This window comes from Aristolochia californica, unplaced genomic scaffold (genome assembly GCF_029961685.1).
Source record: "Aristolochia californica isolate CCGP_79_NKW_82.1479 unplaced genomic scaffold, dmAriCali1.0.hap1 SCAF_13, whole genome shotgun sequence".
NCBI classification, from domain to species: Eukaryota; Viridiplantae; Streptophyta; class Magnoliopsida; order Piperales; family Aristolochiaceae; genus Aristolochia; species Aristolochia californica.
In genome coordinates this window covers 4461454-4484092 of record NW_027181804.1, presented here as the reverse complement: position 1 = coordinate 4484092, position 22639 = coordinate 4461454, and the positions used below count along the sequence as shown (strand labels likewise).

Genomic DNA, 22639 nt, shown 5'->3' with positions numbered 1-22639 from the left:
AACTAAAAGAAATGATTTGATTATATCTTGCTTTGGAAAAGCTAAAAATAAATTGCTTCTGGTACCTGTTACAAACTCTCATCCTTTGATAGAAATAGATGAGATATTTCAATCATCACCGGAAATTGATCGTTATAACAGGAGGTATATTTTCCATTTCAGTTCATGTAAGTGGGTTCTATTCAAGTCTTTGGAATTATTCTCATTACTGAAAATCAAATATTGCGAGCTATGGGAAACACATTGAGATCACTGCCAAGACTCCTCTCTATTCCATTTCATGACTTTTTTTCTGCGACTCTTTGCTGTTTTTGGGGCCTCCCTTGTCCTTCTTCTTCTTCTCCTTGCCTCGATACTCCTCGATCATCATATGAACACCGGGGTCTTCTACTTTGTAGCTTCCCCCAAGCAAGATGGAGTTGTTCACTGCCTGAAAGTTACTATTAATGTAAGCACCCAGCATGTCTTGCTCTTCAGACATTGCTACTTTCTCATCAAAACCAGAACGCATCGTCGCTCCTTCGTTGGTGCCTGCAAGTGTCACAATTCTAAGACCACGGTCGTCGTCGTCGTTGCCGTCACCGTGCGGAGTTGGGCGAAATTTGCTTATAGAATGGAGTTGGGTGAGTCGATTGGTGAGAGTGGTGATCATGTTTCTGATCTCATGATCGAGCTGCTTCTTGCTCTCTTCTTCGGCATGGGAGGTGGTGGACACGCCAGGTTTGTTGAGTTGGGAAGGCATTTTGGGTTTTTGAGGAGGAGAGTGAGAGAGAGATTGGATGGGGAGTGGAGATAGGATATGTGAAATGAAGGGATTTTAATGTTTTATAGAGGCGAAAGATTGATCTGAATGGAAGAGAGATGGAGAGAACCAAATTCTTTAGAAAATGGGATTCAACATTGGTTCTTTTCTTTACTTGGAGTGCATGTAAGGTACTTCCAGCTCTGTAGCTGTAAATAATAAATCCCGTACATTGAACAACAATCATGATTCCACGTGGCATCTAACAAAAATTGATATATGAGATTTTAATATTAAAATCTGTAAAATTACCAAAATGTTATTCTCAGAGAAAAGTAAGAAGCTTTAAATTACAACTATACCCCTAGGAAAATGTCTCTACCTCGGATACATTACTTGCATCAAGTTAAGGGGTCCCACGGGACCAACAAAAAGCAGGCAGCGCGAACGCTTGAAGGTGGGCTCGCGTGTGAATGTCCATAAAGATACTCGCAGCGGCGGACTCAACCTAGGGTTTTGCTTTGCCCTCTTGTTTTGTAATACGCCTTATAAAAGCCCCTGTAAGGGTTTCCTGCTCCGCTTCTGCCGAGCTTTGCAGTCGCCATTTTTTAGGGAGAGAGAGAGCGGGCGACACAGCGAGACCAGAGCGAAGATGAAGACGATCTTGGCCTCGCAGACAATGGACATCCCGGAGGGTGTCAAGTTGAAAGTGAAGGCGAAGATCATCGAGGTGGAAGGCCCCCGCGGCAAGCTCACGCGCAACTTCAAGCATCTCAACCTTGACTTCCAGCTGGTCGAGGGCGGGAAGAAACTGAAGGTCGATGCCTGGTTTGGATCACGAAAGACCATGGCTGCCATCCGCACTGCCATCAGCCATGTTACCAACCTGATCACTGGTGTAACTAAGGGCTACCGCTACAAGTTGCGATTCGTCTATGCTCACTTTCCCATCAACGCCAGTATCACCAACGCGAGCAAGAGCATCGAGATTCGTAACTTTCTTGGCGAGAAGAGGGTAACATTCCCTAACCAGCCAGTTAGATTAGTGGGTCTTTTGTTTTTCTATGTTCTTAATATTCATTTGCGACTGTTGACTTACTATTGACATATCCTGAGGTGTTGCAATATGAAGTTTTAGGCTGAGGTGCTATTGGCTTATTTATCACTTGTATGTTTTTGAGACGGGCGATTATTCTTGTCTCTTTTGATCCATGATGTGCTGTTCATGACCGGGCGAAGATGCACTTTAGATCTTCGCCGCTGTTATGGGAACTAATTTAGCTAAAAGTTGTCTACATTCCCTAAAAAATTGTCTATATGTATAATTGAAAGAATGTCAGCGGTTTCTTTCTTTTTTTAAAAAAAAAAATACCAGCAGAGTTGTTAGTTCTAATAGAGTTTTATTTAGTTGTGTTATATTTAATATATTGATATGTCTATTGAGTGTTGGTATGGGATTGTTGTTGGGGTGCATGTAACGTTTCTTTTATTTTAGTAATGTAGTATCTGGTATTAATATATTCTTGACATTATGGTGTCTGTTATTGTCTGCGGTGCCTTTACCCCAGACAAGCTTGAGCCATGTAGTTTTGTGACGCTTACCCTGAAAGTCTTGAAGCTCTTTGCATTTCACCATTGCAGAACTGCATGAGGAGATCCATTGTTACTTTTAAAAATTTTAAGCCTGTTCTCTTTTGCTTGGTTTTCTAGTCATTAGCCACGAGGTTTCTTCTGTGAATGAATCATATGCGTAGCTCTCAAGATTGCCTTTCAGATCAGTGGAAGTGTTTGGAGTCATAGCTACACTATAGAGATTTGAGAATCTGTCAGAGTTCCTCTGTTTGACCTCTCTCCTACCATTCTGTGTGGCACCTCTTAATTGGCATGGATTTTCCATCTTAATCCTTAGATAGATATCTTAAGTTATTTGTCTTTGGGTTTATGGAAATTTTAGTTGCCAATCTTTTCTGAATGTTTCACCTATAAAAGCTGGGAAGAAATTTTTTTCTCAATGCTTTTCTGTTTTATAATTTCTTGTTAACTTTTACATTTATGGTTTTCTTGTCTATTTTGAGTGGCAAGAATGATGAATCAATTAGATGGGTGATAGGACTTTATGTCCCTCATGAACTAAACATTTGAGGCATACTAATATTCTGACATGCCACTCTTAAATTCTTATAAGGAAAAATGTCTTTACCTGTTTTGCATCTTTAAATGTGTCATATCTGTTTCCACTGCTCATCTTTTTAGCTTCAGCTGTTTTGAAGTTTTATTGTAACTTGGTTTTGTTGAGTGGCAGGAATGATGAATCAATTAGATGTGTGACAGGGCAATTTGTCCTTCATGAACTAAATGTTTGAGGCATACTAAGTATTCTGATTCGTCACTCTATTTATACTACACTTATGGAGGCAAAAGTGTAAAATGGGATCATAGAGTCTTGGGGTTGAGAGGCAAAAGTTTTAAATCTCTTTGTTCATTCTGGAATTAGAGAATTTGTCTCAAATGCTGTTCAGTGTTCCACTTTATACAAGTGATTAATTGATTTTTGTGTCTAATTTGGTGAAAAGTGCTAAGTTTGTTATCTGTATATATTTAGTTTTTGGTTTTTTGTGTCAACTTAACATCAACTTAGTTTTAAAGAAACTGTGTACTTGAAATTAACTTACGTGATGAATGTTAGATGTGTATAAATTGCACTATTCTTTGTAAAAAATTATTTCTGCAGCTATGCTCTGTTTTTTTCTGTATGCTTTATTCTTTCCTACGTTTATGGGTTCTAATACTGAAGTGTTGCATTTTGTTATCATCAGGTACGAAAGGTTGACATGCTTGATGGAGTGTCAATTACTAGATCTGAGAAGGTAAAGGATGAGCTTATTTTGGATGGAAATGATATTGAGCTTGTTTCGAGATCCGCTGCCTTGATTAACCAGGTAATACCTTTTTTTTCTAATCTCAGTGCTGTATTATGCATCTTTTTTGGTGCATGCATCTTACTGATTCCACTGTCTGGTGTTGTATATACAGAAATGTCACGTCAAGAACAAGGATATAAGGAAGTTTCTTGATGGTATATATGTCAGCGACAAGAAAACCATTGCTGAAGAGGAGTAATTGATGAGGTGAATTTGATATGTTTTGTGGGGCGTGTCAAACAGTTTTGGTTTTTCTTTTCATTTCTGTTTTATGCCAAAAGAACTTGTTTTAATGCATTCCAGCAGTGTAGGAAAACCTCGTATACTTTTTACAATCTTAGTTTACATTTGTGTTCTTTTGCACAATTCCTTGGCCTCCTGGGTGCTATCGTTGGTAGATGAATTGTATTAATATGGAATTTGTTCATGGGGTGGAGGCGTACGCGTGCACTAGCATGCTGATAAATGACATGGTGCATATTTGCATTTTGACTTGTGCCTCATAATGCATGGGAATGCTCAAATTGCAGGATTATGAGGGCTGGTCAGCATCCCATGATGTTTTTGTAAGTGGAAGGTCAGTGATAGGGGAATCGGGGGCAGTCGAATATGTGATACATTTAAGATATGTTGAGCTGAAATAAGTAAAAACTGAACTGAGCTGAGTTCGAACGGTTTGTGAGTTGGTTTGGCTTGATACTAATAACATTAGTCAGCCATTTGCATTAACCAACACTTATGTGCGCAAGTTTAAGTGTCCTAATTTGGCTTTCTCAAGAGTTTGGTCAAATTTTAATCTTTCTAAAATCAGTGTGTAGGTGGGCTCACTACCTATATGATATCATAAACATACAAAACTCAACACTAGGGAGTTAGATGACTGCTGAATAAATTAGGAATGACCTTCCTGAGAGGGAATAAAAACCATGGGCTCAAACCACCTGTTGGAAGTAATTAAACCATGTCTTCTTTGACGTTTGTTTTGACAGCATGACTAAATGTTTCATTCTAATCCAAACCATAGTGTTTGTTGTATCTTTTGGCCACTAAACACTTTTTATTTGTTAGATTTTAAGGTTCTAGGAACTAGTCTTTGTAACCTCTCTTAACTAAACTTGTGGAGAAGAGAGAAAGAGATAGAGTAGTGCCAAGTGAAAGGAAGAGAAGACAAAGTGCTTGAACATTGGAAGAAAGAGAGGAAAGGAAGAAGAGAACTTAGGGTTAGCTCATGTGTTCCTCCTCCCTTAATTTCTATTTATAATTTTGTGAGTAAAAACTACAAGGTTTCTTCTATTACATGGGCTGGAATAAATAATGTGAACAAAGGCTGAAAGACAAGATTACTTGTACCTTAACCCCACTCGCTTCAACTATTAACACTCTTGTTCAGCTAGTGCATACATCATAGTTACCCAAGTTGGAACAAGTAGAACGCTGTTGCAATTGCCTAAATGAAGATATTGAGAACTTTGCTTTGAGAATAAACGTGTTTAAGGCATATAATTTCAAGTAGTAATTTTTCCCTAGTAAAATGACTATCAATCTCAATATGTTTTGTTCTTTTGTGAAAAATTATATTCGAGGCAATGTTTATTGCTGTTTGGTTGTTAAAATGTAATTTCATTGGAATGTCTTAATGAAATCTAAGTCTAACGAGAAGGGACTTTACACAAAATATTTTAGTTACTACATGTGTCATTTACCTTGTAACCTGCCTTTGCACTAGATTTGACAAACACATTTTCTTTCTTACTTCTCCAAGTCACTAGATTACCTCCAATTAATGTATAATAATTTGAGGTAGATATCTAGTCATCTAGAGAGCCAACCCAATTAATCTATGCAAAACCCTCAATGTGAACATGTCCATGACATTTGTACAAGAGACCTTATTCAAGAGATTTCTTCTAGTATCAAAGTATCATTTTCAAAGTTTGTCAGTGAGAGACTTGATGTTTGTGAATATATTCATTGACAACATTTACAACAAAGCAAATGTCAGGTTTAGTTATAATGAGATAAATCAATTTACTAACTAATCTTTGAAACCTCCCAATATCTCCACTTTTCTCGAACCAACACATGACTTCACATTTATTTGAGTGTCTATAGGCCGTCATCCCAACATAACATATCTCTTTGAGTAAATCAAACATGTACTTCCTTTGAGACAAAATAATATCATACTTAGACTGTAACATCTCAATTCTGAGAAGATATTTAAGTAGTTTCAAGTATTTTGTTTGGAATCCTCTATTTAAGCCATTTTTTTCTTATCAAATTCAATTTGGATTTCTTCCTATAAAAATAATGTTATATACATATATTGCCATAAGTATGACTCCCTTTTTAGTATGTTTTACAAAAATAAAATGATCCATTACACACCTAGTAAAACGAAACCAAATTATCACTTTGGTAAATTTATCAAACCATGTTCTAGGTGATTGTTTCAACAAACCACACAAGGATTTCTTCAGTTTGTGCACCAACTCCCCCTCACCACAAAATTAGGTGGTTGATCTATATATATATTTGTTCCTAGAGGTCACCATTAAGAAAAATATTTTTCACATCAAGCTGAAGAAGGGATAATTTAAAATTTGTAATAACGGATATAAGAATGCATACAAAATTGGGTTTGGCCAGTGGAGAGAATATTTCTTCATAATTAATATCATAACTCTAAGCATACTCTTTTGCTACCTGCTTGGCCTTCAACCTTGCAATGTTACCATCTGCATTGTGTTTAACCATGAATATCCGCTTACATCCCCACATTTTTAATGTGCTAGTAGTTGAAGCATCTCCCATGTTCATATATTCTTCCATTACTGCTCTCCACTTTGGATGCTTGAGGGCCTCCTAAAATGACTAAGGATGAACAGAGAGGATATGGCTGCAAGGAAGGCACAACAAGTGACGAGAGGAAATAAAACTTGATAGAGGATGAGAAGTAGAGGATGTTTGAGTGCAAAATCTGGTACCTTTGCGAATAACTGTGGCTCTATCATCATATGGAGGACAAACATAATTGGAAGAGAAGTGTCTATTTTTTCTTTTGACAACACTATTTTATTATGGGGAGTAGACACATGACGTTTGATAAGTAATGCCTTTTTTTTATTATAGAATGATTAAAGATAAAAAAAATATGTAGTCCTTAAGAATTTTAAGTTTATAACTAAATTGAGTAGCAACCATAGCAAAAATAACTAAACAATAGGTAATACTTTAAATTTGCCGGTTATTAGAAACAACAAAGTAACTCTAGTGTAATCATTGGCAAAAATAATAAAATAATTTGAGTGAATAATATTGGGAACTTGCACTAACCCCGAACATTAGAATGCACTAACGATCAAGGAGTTACTAATACTTCGAAAGTAGGAAGGAAAAGAGCTCCTACAGTTTTTACTCAAATGATAAACTTTACAAGGTAAATATAAAATTGTCTTTAATGGAGGTACTACAGACTATAAGAAAGACAAAGAAGGACACTCTTTGCCCCTTTGACTTTAGTTTTCCTTCATGGCAACTTCAAGTTTGTCCCAAACCTCTTGAGCATTAATTTTTCCTATTACTCTAGAGTGCTCAGTGGTACTTAGTGAACACAACATCAGGTTTAGAGCTCTATGATTTAGAGTGACTCTCTTATTTTCTTCTATAGTATACTTTCTAGGAGACTTTTCTACTTCTCTATCACCTTCCCATTTCATGAGAGTATAGGGACCTTGAGTAGTGATCCTCCATAGATCAAACTCAAAACCTAGAAGGAAGTGTTTCTTCCTATGCTTCCAATGAGTGTAATTACTTCTATAAAATAGAGGAGGCTTGAGTCAATTCGTTGGTAGCCATTTAAGATCTTTTATATTTTACCTAAAATGTTAACCAGGCTTTAGAGTATGCTTGCTTTGATACCAATTAAAAATGATTAGTTCAAGTTACACAAAAACTATGAACTTTAAAACAATGCAACAGAAGCTCATCTATAACACCAAGATTTATAGTTGTTCACAATCACTATTTTAAATTGTTACTCCACGTCCAAGGATCTTTTGCCCTAGAGTTAAAGAATCTATTATGTAAAGCCAAATAACATCTACAAATCAGAACCACACAGGTTCAATTACAACACCTACCCCAAACATTGAGAGACTTGTGTTCAAGAAACTCAAACTACAAAGCTTATAACGACAACAACAACACTTGTTCACATAAGGATTTATGGCAACAATAACACCTGCTCACACATGAACTTATGGCAACAACAACACCTACCCACATAGGGACTTATGGCAACAATAACATCTACCCACATAGAGACTTATGGCAAAAGAAACACCTGTCCACACAAGGACTTATGGTAACTCTAAGTACATATACTTAGCAAGTCAACAAATGACTAAGTAGCAAAAATCTCTTCCTTTCTAATCAAACACAATGTACCTCTTGATAGACAAATAGATCAATGGAACAACAAAATGGAATCTCACAAATACTTAATTGGTTCTACTAATATGATTAGCAACACTTCGTATAAAAGATTAAGAATATATGCTAATCTTGTAAAAAAATTTATATAAATTCAAAGCTCATACAAAACAATTAACTAAAACTCAAATCAACCAAGCAAAGTATTGAAATAAGTATGAAAGAAAAGTAGATATTTAGCTTGCTTAAAAACTTAAGTTGAAGACCTTAATTCTTCAATCTCAAAGTTTGACACAAAAGGATCATTGAGTATGAATTGGAAGCACTTTAAAATTTGTGGCTAAGATTATTTTTTTAGCTAAAGAAGGCTTGGGTATTTATAGGTTTTGAATCCAATTAAAAAAAAACTAGTTGTTACTAGTTTACAACCTTTTTTCTAGCTTATTCCCAAAAATTCAATAAATAAATTTTAGAAAATATAAAAAATAATTAAAATAAACTAGTTTTTGTTGCTTGTCATTTTTGCATAACATTTACTGAATTTGGAGGTATGCACCTAAAGACTACCCCTTGATATACTTGAAATTTTATTTTTGAACATTGGGTTGAGTCCTTTGCTCTAGGGTCAAATCCATTTGCTCGAACGACTCTTTTTAGGTTTGAGTTCACCTCATGTTTTTCTATAGGGGTCGATTCCCTTGATCTATGGTTGAATCTCATACCTTAGTTCCTCCTACACGGGTCAATTTCTTAATTAAATCCAAAGTTATTGTAAGTCAGATTCAACTCATTGTAGTTTGTAGCTTAGTGCATATGTCTGACTCTTTGATCACGGAGATTCCTTATCATATTTGACTTGAGATATTCTCTAGAGATTTGAATATGTTGACCTTGCGTATTCGGCTTCTTGTGTACGTGTCCCTATGGGTGTGTTTGACTCCCTATGAGTATGTGTTCAACTGTTCTTCTTTTTAGTTGTTGCTTGTAATGAGTTTTTGAACTTCTTTTTCAACATTGTATTAGCTCTAGGGATATGTTCTCAACTTCATTAAACTTTCAACCGTTACTTATAACAAACTTTTGAACTTCTTTTTTATTTGTTGTTGACTATATTTTGCTCGTGTGTTTGACTCCTTCCATCATGTGTTCTACTCTATCTACTTATGGTTGAGTTAAAAAAATAAAATTTTAATGTTTTGGCCTTCTAGAGCTTCATGTACTTGAGTCATTTCTTGTGGAGTCGGTTCCTTTTGAGGATTTCATATGTTGTGCACACTTAGAACAAAAAAGATCAATGGCCTATGTTTGTTATTATCAAAATTTGAGTTTATGGAGAACACTTAGAACTTTTTCTTTCTCAATACCAAAAGTAGTCTTATTCATTCATGACAATTAGTTTTTTGAACATTATGAATCATATTATTTAACTCAAATTCACCCCAATTGAAATATCAATCTGACCATAGTGATCACCAAACCTCCTAAGCCCTCACACAAGATTTGAGAAGTTTTTTCCTCCAAAGCTTGAAAGGAAGCCAAATTCAGCAATTTTCTCCATTGAGCTATCTTTCTGTGCGTGTTCATTTAAATCCTTGTTAAACAATTAGATCTTTGTTTGTTGAATATGTGCCAAGTAATTTTAAGATCATATTTGATTCAACCATGACATTGCGAGTAGTTGTGGGATCGGCAACCATTTGAAATCAGTTTTGTAATCTCTTCTGTTTTCAAATTATATTAATACATATTTGTATTTTGTTCTATTGGGGAATTTCAAAGAGCTTTGGAATTTATGTTTATGCATGTACTTTAATATATTTCAATCATTCTTGGTCAAGTAAGGGGGGGTTAGTCAACTTGAAGGACAAGATGATCTTCAACCACATAACGCCCTTCTCCACTTGAAGTCGTTAGTGGAGCGTAGATGAAGCTTCATCTCGATGCAGGGGATGAAGGGGCCCTTCATCTCCACGGTTTAATTTCAATCATGTGGAAGAAGGCCCTTTTTGATCTTCTTCGAATTGAAGGACGGGCGACGCCCTCGGCCTCGCTCTCTCTCCTCGCACCCCCCCCCCCCCCCCCCCCCACCCCCATCGTGCGTCGTTTTTTCTTTTTTCTTCCTCTCTCCCGCAATCCCTTCCCCACCGCCGTTCGCCGGGCCAATAGCTTTCGCCGCGCCACCGTCGTCCACCGACGTCCAGCAACCGAGAACAAACCCGAGGAGAGCTCGAGAGAGTCTCCGTCGAGGTGAGTTCGACAGTAGTCGCTCGCCAGGCCGAGAAGAGATCCGAGAGGGCTTCTCCGGTGCAACTTCCACTTTCCGACCATCCTCCGGCGTCGGTTACGTATTTCCGACCAGTCCCGGAGCTATTCCGACTCCAACCGAGACTCGAGAGAGCCGGTTGGAGAACGTCAGCTCTGTTTCGCTCTTCACCGGACGTTACCTCCGTCCGTCGGCTTCTAACCGGCGTCGCCGGCGTCGTCTCTACCTCCGGCCACTCACTATTGCTACCCAACGCCACCAATTTCCGGAAATTGCAGCACCCGTGAGAACGAGTTGCTGCCCGAGCGAGAGGAGGAAGAAGGGGAGTAATTCATCATTATTGAATTTAATTTTTCATATAGTTTGAACTTAGGTTTTGAATGTTAATTGAATCTGATTTGATAATTAAGGTTTATTTAAGATTTTTTTTCTTGATATTTGATTAAATTAGCTAATTAGGGTAAGATTATAATTGAGGTTGGATTTTGGTATTTTAATCCGATTTTTGTCTTTAACTCTAGGCGCCCGAGAGGGGCTAGACGCAAGGATTGAGAATCTGGATTCGTGGTTACGTGGCGCTCGAGAGAGGCACGAATCACGGTAAAATCCAAAGTTGATAATTTTAGCATCATCACAATAGGAAATTGATTCTCTGCATTCTATTGTAATCCGATCTTTGTCATTAACTCTAGGTGCCCGAGAGGGGCTAGACGCAAGGATTGAGAATCCGGATTCGTGGTTACGTGGCGCTCGAGAGAGGCACGAATCATGGTAAAATCCAGAGTTGACGTTTCCTGTTGTGAAAGTAGTTAATTAAATTATTGCTTGACAATTTAGGAAGTAGTTAATTAAATTATTGCTTGATAATTTAGGATATAATTAGTGTTTAGTTCAGATTAATTCATCATATTTGGTTAGGCTAGTTGACTGAAGAATACACAAAATTCAATCCTCCCTGGTAAATAAAATATAATTAAAGTATGCATTTGATTAATATATCATCATTAATTATGTCAAAATATATTATTAATTAATACAATACAAATCTATCTTATGTTATTAATATAATATTTTTTATTCATTAATCAAAAAATTTTTTATTCACTCTATTGTATTAGTGATTTAATAGTGGTAATTAAAATATTGTTAACTCCGACACTTTGGTTTAATTAGTTCATTTTTATAATTATTAAAATCAATAATTTTAAATTTCTATAAGATGAAGATGAAGATGAAGTTGTCTTGACTAACACCCTATTTCAAAGATTTCGAAGATGAAGTTGTCTTGACTAACACCCATTTCGAAGATGAAGATCATGTAGATACATAAGATGAAGATGAAGATCAAATTTTTATTTTGTTGACTAACCCCCCCAAGTTTATATCACTACTCATGTGATATACTTTGAAATCAATCTTTATTGAGTTGTTGTGTGTGCATTACCCACCTAGATTGAAAAACCAATCCTAGATTTACATTGAGTCTGCATTTTTAAATCAAGTCATTGAAGATTATTTTGAGCTGACTAGATTTTTAAATCAAGTCATTAAGGACTATTTTAAGTTATTGATTACCTTGGGTAGGTACTTAGAATTGGTATACCAATTGTTTTGTTCTTTGATTATTAAGATCTGCATATTCAAAAAAAATTTATAGTACTACATTTTAAGCAATCAAACCTTGCAATGTGGTCAAGTCTTGAGTAGGTAAGATTGTCCGTACTCAAAATTGTTTGACAAAAGCTGTTGTGGCTGAGTAAAAATTGGAAAGTTGTGTGAGCCATAAGACCTTGTGTAGACAGGTGGTGTTAAAAATATCTTTGTCGGTCTTGGCTTGTAAACTCAGTGCGTTGTTGAAAATCTTTGGGCAAGTCTAGGCTTCTAGTTAGCCGTTGGAAAATCCTTTTATGGATCTAGGCTAGTGTGCATAGTTAGCTGATATTAATCCAAGTAAAGGAGTGTTATTGTAAATTGATTGTTGTGGTCAATTGAGTGGCATAAATTCCCTTATGGATAGCATTGTAGGTTGCCTTATAGACAATTTGTTGTAGATGTTGTATGGCGATCCAAACTTAGTGGAGCGTCAAGGTGCTAAAAACATCTTGGGGGTGGATCATGAACTACCTAAAAATAATTACTTCCATGAGTACAATTGATCATTGTGCATGAACATAATCTATACAATTGACTTTGCACTTTGAATTAATTAAAGACACATAAAAATTAAGCAAAAGTTGATTACAATTAAGAAAAAAAAGTGAATAAACCTATTCAATCCACTTCTAGGTTTATCCCTGACCAGACATTATAGGTAGGGGTGGCTTCAAACCGAGCCGGCTCGGTTTCGGCTCGGTTCGATTCGTTATCAATCGAGCTCGAGCTTTGAAATCGGCTCGTTTACCTTAATGTGCCGAGCTTGACCGAAGCCAGGTTCGGTTCGTCGGCTCGCAAGCCGGCTCGAAGTGAGTCGAGATCGGTATCGGGTCGGAAGCGAGGGAGTGGGAGGGTGAGCGAGAGCAGGGGGGGGGGGGGGGAGGGAATTTTTTCCTCCCCTCGTCACCGCCGAGCCCATCCCGTCGGTTGTTGTCGCCGCCTCTACCACCATCAACAGCTACTCGTCGGCCGCCTCTATGGCCGTCCGTTCGATTTCTTCCTCTCCTCGCAGTCGCCTCTGTTTCCGTCGTCGCCGCTTCCGTCACCGCAGCTTCTGTCGTCGCCGTCGCAGCCGTCATCCCCGACGATAGGGCCTCCCCGGCGTCGTAACCCCCTTCCCTCCGCGTCTCGGCTCTCAACGGAAAACCTGAACCAGTAAGTTCAGGGGAGAAATTAGGAGAGAAATAATCTCCCCCCTCCCCCGCACAAAGATGATCTCGCACATACGAGATCGTAAAGTAAAAAAAAATAAAAAAATCCTTAAACTCTCCTTCCTCGTAGCTCTTGAAACAAAATTAAAAATACATTTTATAGAAATAAGTTTCTATGAACTATTAGTGTCTCATTTTTTTTAAACATTTTTATAATTAAAAATTCTTATTAAAAATCATATAATTTTCTAAGTAAGATTTTCCTACCAAGATGGGGTAGAAAAATATATAGAAAATTTTTGAATAAGTATTTAATAGTTGATGTTGTAATACTTTTAGCATGAAGCAATTTTCATTGCAATTTTTTTTTTGACATTTTATTTGATTAAAAATTTATCGCTAAGTATAATAATATATTAGATTGATTATTAATTTTTATTTATTTCCCTAGAAAAGGAAATAAAAGGTCCATTTAACTTTCCTAAGAAAAATTTAAAATATTTCTTGTAATTTTCTAATAAGTCACTAATAGTAATAGGATTTTATTTAAAGGTTTTTTCTGGGAATATGTATCATAGGAAAAATATTTCTAGTTTTTCCTAGAATATAAATTTTCATCTAGGGGCACTAAGGAGGCTATAGTAAATTTATGGCCAGATTACAAGCTAGACAACAATTGGAGTAAAAAAGATTAATATTGGTGCATTTTAACCCATTATTGAAATTCAATCCTGAACCTCCCCTATCATTATTTTTTTTAAATATATGCATAATTTTATATATAATTTATTCGAAGCCACCCCTACGTGCGTGATCATAAACAAGGAAAAAAAACTTTTTGTCCCTTCCTCGTGGCTCTTGAAGAAATTGAAAATATATTTTAGTAGAAATACGTTTTAGAGACTATTAGTGGTTTTTTTCAATAAATGTTGAAAAGACATTTTTAGTAGAAATATAGGGACATTAGTGCCTCATGTTTTTTGAAAATATTTTTCTAATTGTAAATTCTTGTTAAAAAATCATATAATTTTCTAAGTAAGATTTTCTTGCCAAGATGGGCTAGAAAACCATATAGAAAAATTTTGAATAAGTATTTGACAGTTGATGATATAATCCTTTTAGCATGAGGCAATTTTCATAGTAATTTTGTATTTGACACTTTATTTGATTAAAAATTTATCAATAAGTATAATAATATATTAGATTAATTATTAAGGTAATAAGAGGTCCATTTAACTTTCCTAAGAAAAATTTAAAATACTGCTTTTAATTTTCTAGTAAGTCTCTAATAGTAATAGGATTTTATTTAAAGGATTTATAGTTTTTATTTGGGTGATTGTAAATTGATAGTGATATTTCATTTTATTTTGTTGTGTTTGATTATTGTATGGAGTTTATTCATAATGTTATGTAGTGTATGAGTGTTTAGACTATTTTATGGAGTGTATAAACAATTTCATGGAGTGTTTATGGAATGCGTAGACAATTTTATGGTGTGTTTATGCAGGTATTATATATATAGATTATGCCCAATTTTAAGTAGAGGTCATGCCGAATTTTATATAAGTATTATATACATAGATCATGCTTAATTTTAAGTAGAGGTCATGCCCAATCTTATACATGTATTATATATATAGGTTATGCCCAATTTTATGTATGTAAAATATATGCATAATTTTATATACAATTTATTATATATATTTTTTTGAAAAATTTTAAATATATGTAAAAGCTCGAGCTCGGCTCGAATTCGGTTAAAATTTTTAGGCTCGAGCTCGATAACAATTTTAGACTCGAGACGAGGTTCGACTCGAAGCTCGGCTCGAAATATTTAAATCAAGCTCGGCTCAAACATAGGCAGATTCGGGCTCGGCTCGGCTCGATGCCACCCCTAATTATAGGTCTCCCAAATATTCTTCAACATGTCCTTAGTGGATGAAATCCTTCTTTAGAAACAACTCCTTAGTGGAGAAACAAATAGTATTGCCTTCTTCGAATATAACTCTAAGCAGCCACATCTCCTTTTCCGCAGACAACTCAAACAAGGGCCAGATGAGGTTATTGAACTTTTCAGTATAATCACTCTTCAAGAGCATGAACACCAAAGCGTCACTGTGAACATCTACAATTTCTGCTGTATATTTTAGAGTTACATGTAAACAAGACGAATTGCTTTTAAAGTTAAAAGGGACGGAAACGATAGAACCACACATAAGAAGCTGCAACACACTTAGTGTACACTAGATTTCAATACCGAACAACATATTATATCACATATAGTACTGAGTGAGACCCATCCCATGTAAGTGGAGGAATGCTCTGCGGGTTGCAGAAAGCATTGCTCGGATCGATCAGCGTCTTCACTCGAACCAAGCGATCATAGTTCCCCAAGAAATACTTCTCTCCCCAAGCTCTAGCCACGTTAACTGAGTTTTGCTTTCCATCTCTGCATCGCATTTCTCCAAGATCAAGATCGAGATAATTCACATAAGCGGCTCTTGGCCCTTTGGACACAAAGCTGGTCATGTAGTTATAAAAGCCTTCCAGCCATTCAATAAGCTTCTGACTCCTCCAGTTATCCTTTTCATTCCAGGATACCAGGTACTGGAATGAATAGAGATTGCCACTCCTATGTGGGAAAGGAATCGAGTCATTGCTTACCCTTTCCATGAATCCACCATACGGGTCCATTATGATATAACCCTTTGGCTCTTTTGATAGTATTTCGATCATGGATTTGATTACATGAAGTGGAATCGTGTCTCGGGCATAATCTGACTTTGCTTTGAAGTACACTTTATCGTGTAGGACCCTGTCCTTCAAATCATCCACCGTGCTGCCACTTTTGAGATTGGAGAAGAAGAAGATGGATTCTATCCAGCTCATTTCAGTGCAGTCTGCTTCTTCAATGGCGAGCTCGGGGAAGACCCATTTCAAGATAGAAACAAGCTTGGCCTTGGGACCTAAGTAGAAGCCTTTGAAAGTGGCCGACATTCCAATTGTTTGAGCTTCAGGTAAAAGTGCCCCAATGAATGACGACAAGTAAAAATCGTCAGGTAGCTTTGGTGCCACAAACTGCCACTTGTGAACTAACTCGGCGACTCGGTCGTTCAAACCAGGTCTTGAAACGACGAACGCGGAGACTCGTTTGGGGACCGGCAGAAGCTTGATCTTCCAGGCATAGACTGCTCCCCAGGTGCCGCCCCCTCCTCCGCGAATCGCCCAAAACACATCTTCTCCCATGCCTTCACGGCTGAAAACTCGTCCCTCGCTGTCGACAAGAATGGCGTCAACGACGTTATCTGCAGCCAGCCCAAACTTCCTGGAAAGTAGCCCAAACCCGCCTCCTCCAATATGTCCACCGCTTCCAACAGTGGGGCAGGACCCAGCTGAGAACCCGAGCGAGTCGCTGGACTCAGCGATAGCATAGTATACTTCTCCAAGTGTCGCCCCGGCCTCCACCCATGCAGTTTGGGAAGTTACGTCCACCGAAACCCTGTTCAGATTCATCAGGTCTATGATGACAAAGGGTGTCTCATCTGCAACAGATGACAAACCTTCGTAGCTGTGACCTCCACTTCGAATCCGAATCGCCCATGAAAGCTGTTGTCTTACACATAAAATGGTTCCAGAGAGCTGCTCAACGCTTCGAGGCAAGACAATAGCGACGGGCTTAGCAAACTTAGGTGCTCCGAATCGAGGGTTCTGGATGGAGAAATTGAGGAGATGATAGTAAGCTCCTGCGTCTTTCTCATCCTGTGGCAAAAGCGTCACGTTCTTTACTCCTTCGGAGGCTAAGCATGAAACAAACCCTGTGATCTCAGCCGACGAAAGCAAGTTTAAGGAGAGGAAGAGGGATAGTAGGAGTAAGGCACTGGGGCTTGATTGTAACCTTTCCATGGCTAAGCTCAGGGAACGACATCGGTTTTGATTGGTGATGGGTTTTATGTTGAAAGACAGCTAATTAGGAAGGGAATATTTTTTCGTCGGTTATAACTTGGACGGAAGGACGGAGAGATGGATGGAGAGTTGGCCGGCCTTTTATTTATTGCATTTGACGTGGGGACGAGATGAAATCAATGAGCGTGAAAAGGACAAGACTCCATAAGAAATCGAACGTGGGACTGCAGATATTGTTACCGAACACAGAAAACCAGATCGTGCTACTTCGAGTTTAGTTTCAGAATCAGTCGGATACCGTAGAGAGACACAGAGAAGAAAAAAAAAACAGAGAGCCGGCTTAAGGATTACATGAAGGAGGTACCTAGTTTGATAGATACGACATTGCCGTACTGCAGAACAGACGAAGAGGTCAGTGACCGGACTGCTTAGTTATGTAGGACAGGGATGTCCAAGGCTGGTACAGACAGGGCATGGGGTTATCAGAGCTTATCTAATTCCTGCCTTCCCTCAGTTTTCTCGTTTAATATTTAACAGGCAACTTTCATCAACCAAGTAAACTACTAATCAAGCTGAAAGGTGGAGACGAGGTTTGGGGTGAATGGTTTCCATTAATGAGAGTATTCACACACGGTGCTTCACTAGGACTGCATATTTTTGTTTATGTAAGCCTCAACTGAAAGATGTTACTTTTGATAGAAATAAAGATAAAGCCGATAGAATTTGAGATTGTCTCAAATTCTAACTTTAAATCAATGTAAACTCCTCTTAGTGATAATGTTTATCATGTAAATATTATCTCTTTGTAACTTATAAATACCTATATTGATGAATGTAAAACATCAAGAAATTATTCATTATTCTTATTTTTATATGGTATCAAAGTTTTCGATCAATCCCTCTTCCCGTAGCTCATTTAGTTGTCAAAGGGTTTCACAAGAATCCAGGGGTTGATTATCATGAAACCTTTAGTCTTGTTGTTAAGCCTACCACTATTTGCATTGTTCTTAACCTTGAAGTAATTTTTGGTTGCTCGCTTCAACAACTTGATGTTAATAATGTTTTTCTCCAATGTACTCTATTCGAGGATGTCTTTATGGCACAAGCACTAGGCTTCATTGATCGTTATCATCCCCATCATGTTTGCAAACTTCTCAAGGTCATCTATAGTCTCAAGCAAGCTCCTCGTGTTTGGTATCATGAGTTGTGTCAGTGTCTCATCACCTCTGGCTTTACCAACTCTCATGTAGACTCCTTTCTATTTATCTCTCACACAGGTACAGTTGTGTTGTATATTCTAGTCTATGTGGATGACATCATTATTACATGAGACATTAATCAAGCTATGGCAATGTTCATCAACCTTTTTGCTCAGAGATTTTCACTCAAGAATCTTGGCTCTTTCACTTACTTTCTCAAAATTGAAGTTGTTCCTCATTCTCAAGGACAACTTTTGTCTCAACATCGGTATATCTCTGATCTCCTTGCTCGGATATACATGACAAATGCAAAGCCTGTAGCAACACCCCCTTGCCACATCATGTACATTCACACTTCAATCTGGCACGATACTCTCTGATGAATATGAATATCGGACTGTTGTTGGGAGTCTACAATATTTGTCTCTTACTTGCCATGACATTGCTTATGTGGTAAATAAGTTATCCCAATTTATGCTTTGCTTTACTACTGATCACTGGGATATTGTCGAACAATTGTTGTGCTATCTCTGTGGGACTCTGAATCATGGTATCGTAAGACAACGATAATCTTTTTTGTCTCTTCATGCGTTCTCTGATGCTGACTAGGCAGGAAACAAATAAGAAAAGAAGAACAAATAATACGAGGGAAACCACCGAGCGTTATAGTGAGTAATTCTCAAGTTAAAAAATCCCAAATTCTGTTTTATTCATTTTGTATTTACAACTCTATGTCTAAAGATTACCCTTATTATAATTATTGTAATTACATTCCAATGCTCCCCCTCAATCTATCCGATATAGATAGCATAAATCCAGCTTTCTACATAATTACACAAAATCTTTTTAATGTAATGCCTTTGTGAAGTTTTTATGGAGTTATTTTGAAGACGTCACAAATGGAGTGGTAATTTTGCCACTTAAAATAACACTTCTAATGAATTAATAGTCAACTTCTATATACTTCATCCTTTCATGAAAAAATCATATTGTTGGAAAACAAATAGCATTTAGATTATCACAACTCTTCTCCATAGGCAATTTGCATGGGGAACTCAAATTCTTCTACCAAAAATTCACTCAAATAAACTCACAAGTACTTTGGCACTAAATCTAGCCATAATTGTTTGTTTTTTACTTTTTAATCTAGCCTTTAACTTCAAGACTTATGTTAGGTTTATACAAGAATCCCATTCTTAGAGACTGTTTTTGTCACTCCATGAACTAACTTACCACGATAACTGCAAAAAATATGTTTGATCTAGTGTCAATCACATACAACAATTTCTAATGATTTTTTTATATTGAGCTTTATCTTATAATAATGAACTTTGTTCACATTACAAATCCATTTTGGGTTTTATAGGGGTATCCACATGTTTGACTCCTAATAGTCCAATTTCTTGCAATGGATCTATCACATATTTTCTCTATGATAACAAAATTTCATATCAACTATAACTTACCTCAATACTAAAACAATACCAAAAATTCTACAAATCTTTGGTATGAAAATATGTTTGTAAATAACATTTTACATCTTCAATACCCTATACATTATTTCGTACAAAGATAATATCATCGACACACAACAATAAAATAATGATATCAATCAACTTTCTCAAAACAAAGACGGAATGATCACAATGATAACGTACAAAACCTAAATCCATAACAATTTTATTGAAATTTTTAAACCATGCTCGAGGGATCTACTTAAGACCATAAATCACTTTTTGAAGTCTACAAACTATTCAAACTCTCCCCATGGGCCGAAGCAAGGATGGATCGGGATCATGGATGAGGCAAGGACAAAGTTGTGGGGAAGTTGATAAGGTTGGGGTTAGGGGTTGCAAGAATAGATTTTTTTGGGATTTTTTAGGTTTTTTTCTTGGTTCATGTTTTGGGGTTAGGATCAGGGTCAAGTTTGAATTTTTAAAAAAAACGACCCCAACTCGAATACTGCTCATTCCTAGTAAGATTAAGGATGTAAATGAGCAAGAATTAGAATAGGTAAGGGTTATTATTCGTTCACCTATTTCAATTACACAAAACATATTCTATTACTCATCTTTCTTGGAACAAGTAAAGGGTATTCAATTACCCATACCTATATGTAACTAGATAAATAGATACATCAATGGATTTAATAAAACTTAGGTAAACAAATACATAACTGAGTAGATAAAAAATTTAAATTTTAATACATAATTTTTTTATAAAATTATTAAAAAATATAAGTGACATAAAAAGCACTATAAAACATATAAAGATAATATTAGTTAATAATATAATAAGATATGTTAATTAAATAAATTTTAAACTAAATCATCCTCTATTTATTTGGGTACTTGGGTGGATATGAAATAATCGTTACCATATTCAATTCATTTAATCCTAGGAAAATGAAATAATAAGAAAATTATTCTCCCTTTTGACAAAAAGAAATTTTTTATTAGTACCAAAGAACATGAGGGAGAAGAAAAGAGGAATGATCATGGTCAAGAACAAGCTTAATGCTTCTTAGTCTGTTTTTTTTTTTTTCTATTGAAACAGTAATATACTCATGGTTATATCCACTTGAACTTTTCGTGGGAATAAGAGAAAAAATTTAACCCCTAAAATCGACACAGACTTCAAGAAATTTTGATTAAATAAAAATATTTTATTTTACCTTTTTCTGTAATATTTGGCACAAACACATCCTCAGTAGGACAAATAATTCAAACAAGTAATTTGTAGTAATTCGGGCTTCCCGGATCAACGTATAGAACCCTTCGATCAAACCGTAAAAGATCATTTGGAATCACCATATTTGTCTCGATTTCATTAATCGGAATCACTACTTTCAGAATCCGACGTCTCTTTCCCTTTCTTCTTCCCCTTGGACTTTCCCCCGGGCTGATTTCCATGCTCGTCGGCGTAGTCGGAGACGACCATGTGAACCCCGGGGTCCTTCGCTTTGTAATGCCCATTTAGCATGATGGAATTGTTCAAGCCCTGAAAGTTGCTATTCGTGTACACACCCTGGACGTCCTCGTCGCTGTCATCGGCGGCGTGTTCCAGTTTCTGATCCGAATGGAGGAACCGCATGGTAGCTCCGGTGTTCTTGCCGGTAAGGGTGATGATACTCCGGCCATGCTTGTCATCGTCTTCATCCTGGAGCCCGTCGTGCTTGGTGGCTGCCTGGAGATCGACGAGGCGCTGAGTGAGCGCTGTGACCATGTCTTTCATTTCCTTGTCGCGCTTCGTCTGAGCCTCTTCTCCGCCGGACAAGGCTGGTGACTTGGGAGATCGTGAAGTGTGCGAAACCATGGTGCAGACAGCAGTGGTGGAGAGGGTGCGTCTTGGAGAATAGAGCTCTGGCACAAGGCGTTTATAAAGAAAAGAGAAAGCAGCGTTTTGCATGAGAAACAAGGGAAGAACGTTCTTTGCTTGTGGTGAAGGGAAAGAACTAAGAATTACTTTCTGCAAAAGGTTTCTGCATGAGCGAGTATAGAATCATTGTCGACAAAACAGATTTTTGAAGTTCATGTTCATCTCCAACTGACATGATCTTCATCTTCGCATTCGGTGTTAGTATTGACGACTTTATATACATTGGAAAACAGTTTTCGGTGTTAGTGTCCCAACATGAAAAAAACATAAAAAACAAAAGAATGCTTACCCCAAATTAAGTAAAACAACTATTATTATTACACGAATAAGTTATTTAATGTATAATTAATATATTAATATATTTATTAATTAAATTAGATATTTTATTATGCATTGATATGGTAATTACGTGAGCCAATAAAATATGCACATGATTAATTACAAGTAATAAATAAATAACGTTATAAATTATTTTTTAATAACATAAGATATTTGTTTAATATTTGTAAAACTCAAGTGGTCACTAAAATTTCAACAACATCTTACACCCTAATTATTCATTAATTTATGATCATTTTCCCCCATACATGAGATATTAATGCACATAAAATCATCAAATAACCGATTAATGAAGTCGAAATTTTGACAATCACTTGAAGATGATAGAAGATGATCCAAAAAACCAGTGCAAAAATGAACAGAGGTGGGAGGAAACGTGCTGGTGGAGTAGGAAGACATCCAAAAAACCCTAAATCGTGGGTTTTTACCACCATAGCAATGTTTTAAAATCGAGGGATTGAGTCGGATCAGTGACTTGGATATGCGAACCATAACTCACCCCAGCTCCCTACCTGAACTACCTGACTCTTATAATCTAAGGCGGGTCGGGTATGCGAGTCGCTACTCGACCCGGCGAGTCGCATACCCCAGGTGTGATGACGAATACGATAGAACCGTGCGTAAATGACCTCCTCTCGTAGCGTCAAAACTTCGAC

General features: G+C 36.8%; 3 protein-coding genes and 2 non-coding genes across 5 annotated transcripts; 3 read left to right on the top strand and 2 right to left on the bottom strand.

The window, feature by feature from the left end:
* Nucleotides 1-268: 268 nt before the first annotated feature.
* On the bottom strand, nucleotides 269-742 carry LOC137948545 (uncharacterized). The gene has a single exon (XM_068794629.1). The coding sequence runs from the start codon at nucleotides 740-742 to the stop codon at nucleotides 269-271; it is 474 nt and encodes a 157-aa protein (XP_068650730.1).
* Nucleotides 743-1316: 574 nt separating this feature from the next.
* LOC137948419 (large ribosomal subunit protein uL6) lies at nucleotides 1317-4029 on the top strand. Its single transcript, XM_068794504.1, has 3 exons — nucleotides 1317-1757; nucleotides 3559-3681; nucleotides 3776-4029. The coding sequence occupies exons 1-3, from the start codon at nucleotides 1395-1397 to the stop codon at nucleotides 3860-3862; spliced, it is 573 nt and encodes a 190-aa protein (XP_068650605.1). The 5' UTR covers nucleotides 1317-1394; the 3' UTR covers nucleotides 3863-4029.
* On the top strand, nucleotides 2815-2912 carry LOC137949163 (small nucleolar RNA Z266). Its single transcript, XR_011111734.1, has one exon. It is a non-coding gene; the product is annotated as a small nucleolar RNA Z266 (small nucleolar RNA).
* On the top strand, nucleotides 3036-3134 carry LOC137949119 (small nucleolar RNA Z266). The gene has a single exon (XR_011111692.1). It is a non-coding gene; the product is annotated as a small nucleolar RNA Z266 (small nucleolar RNA).
* An 11403-nt stretch (nucleotides 4030-15432) lies between the features above and the next one.
* LOC137948544 (berberine bridge enzyme-like D-2) lies at nucleotides 15433-17067 on the bottom strand. The gene has a single exon (XM_068794628.1). The coding sequence runs from the start codon at nucleotides 17065-17067 to the stop codon at nucleotides 15433-15435; it is 1635 nt and encodes a 544-aa protein (XP_068650729.1).
* Nucleotides 17068-22639: the final 5572 nt, after the last annotated feature.

Bases quoted from the DNA above. Each gene is read 5' to 3' on its own strand.
- LOC137948545 (XM_068794629.1), bottom strand. From the start codon at position 742: ATGCCTTCCCAACTCAACAAACCTGGCGTGTCCACCACCTCCCATGCC.
- LOC137948544 (XM_068794628.1), bottom strand. From the start codon at position 17,067: ATGGAAAGGTTACAATCAAGCCCCAGTGCCTTACTCCTACTATCCCTC.
- LOC137948419 (XM_068794504.1), top strand. From the start codon at position 1,395: ATGAAGACGATCTTGGCCTCGCAGACAATGGACATCCCGGAGGGTGTC. The intron at 1,758-3,558 runs GTAACATTCCCT...TGTTATCATCAG, and splicing joins ACTTTCTTGGCGAGAAGAGG to GTACGAAAGGTTGACATGCT. The intron at 3,682-3,775 runs GTAATACCTTTT...TTGTATATACAG, and splicing joins CCGCTGCCTTGATTAACCAG to AAATGTCACGTCAAGAACAA.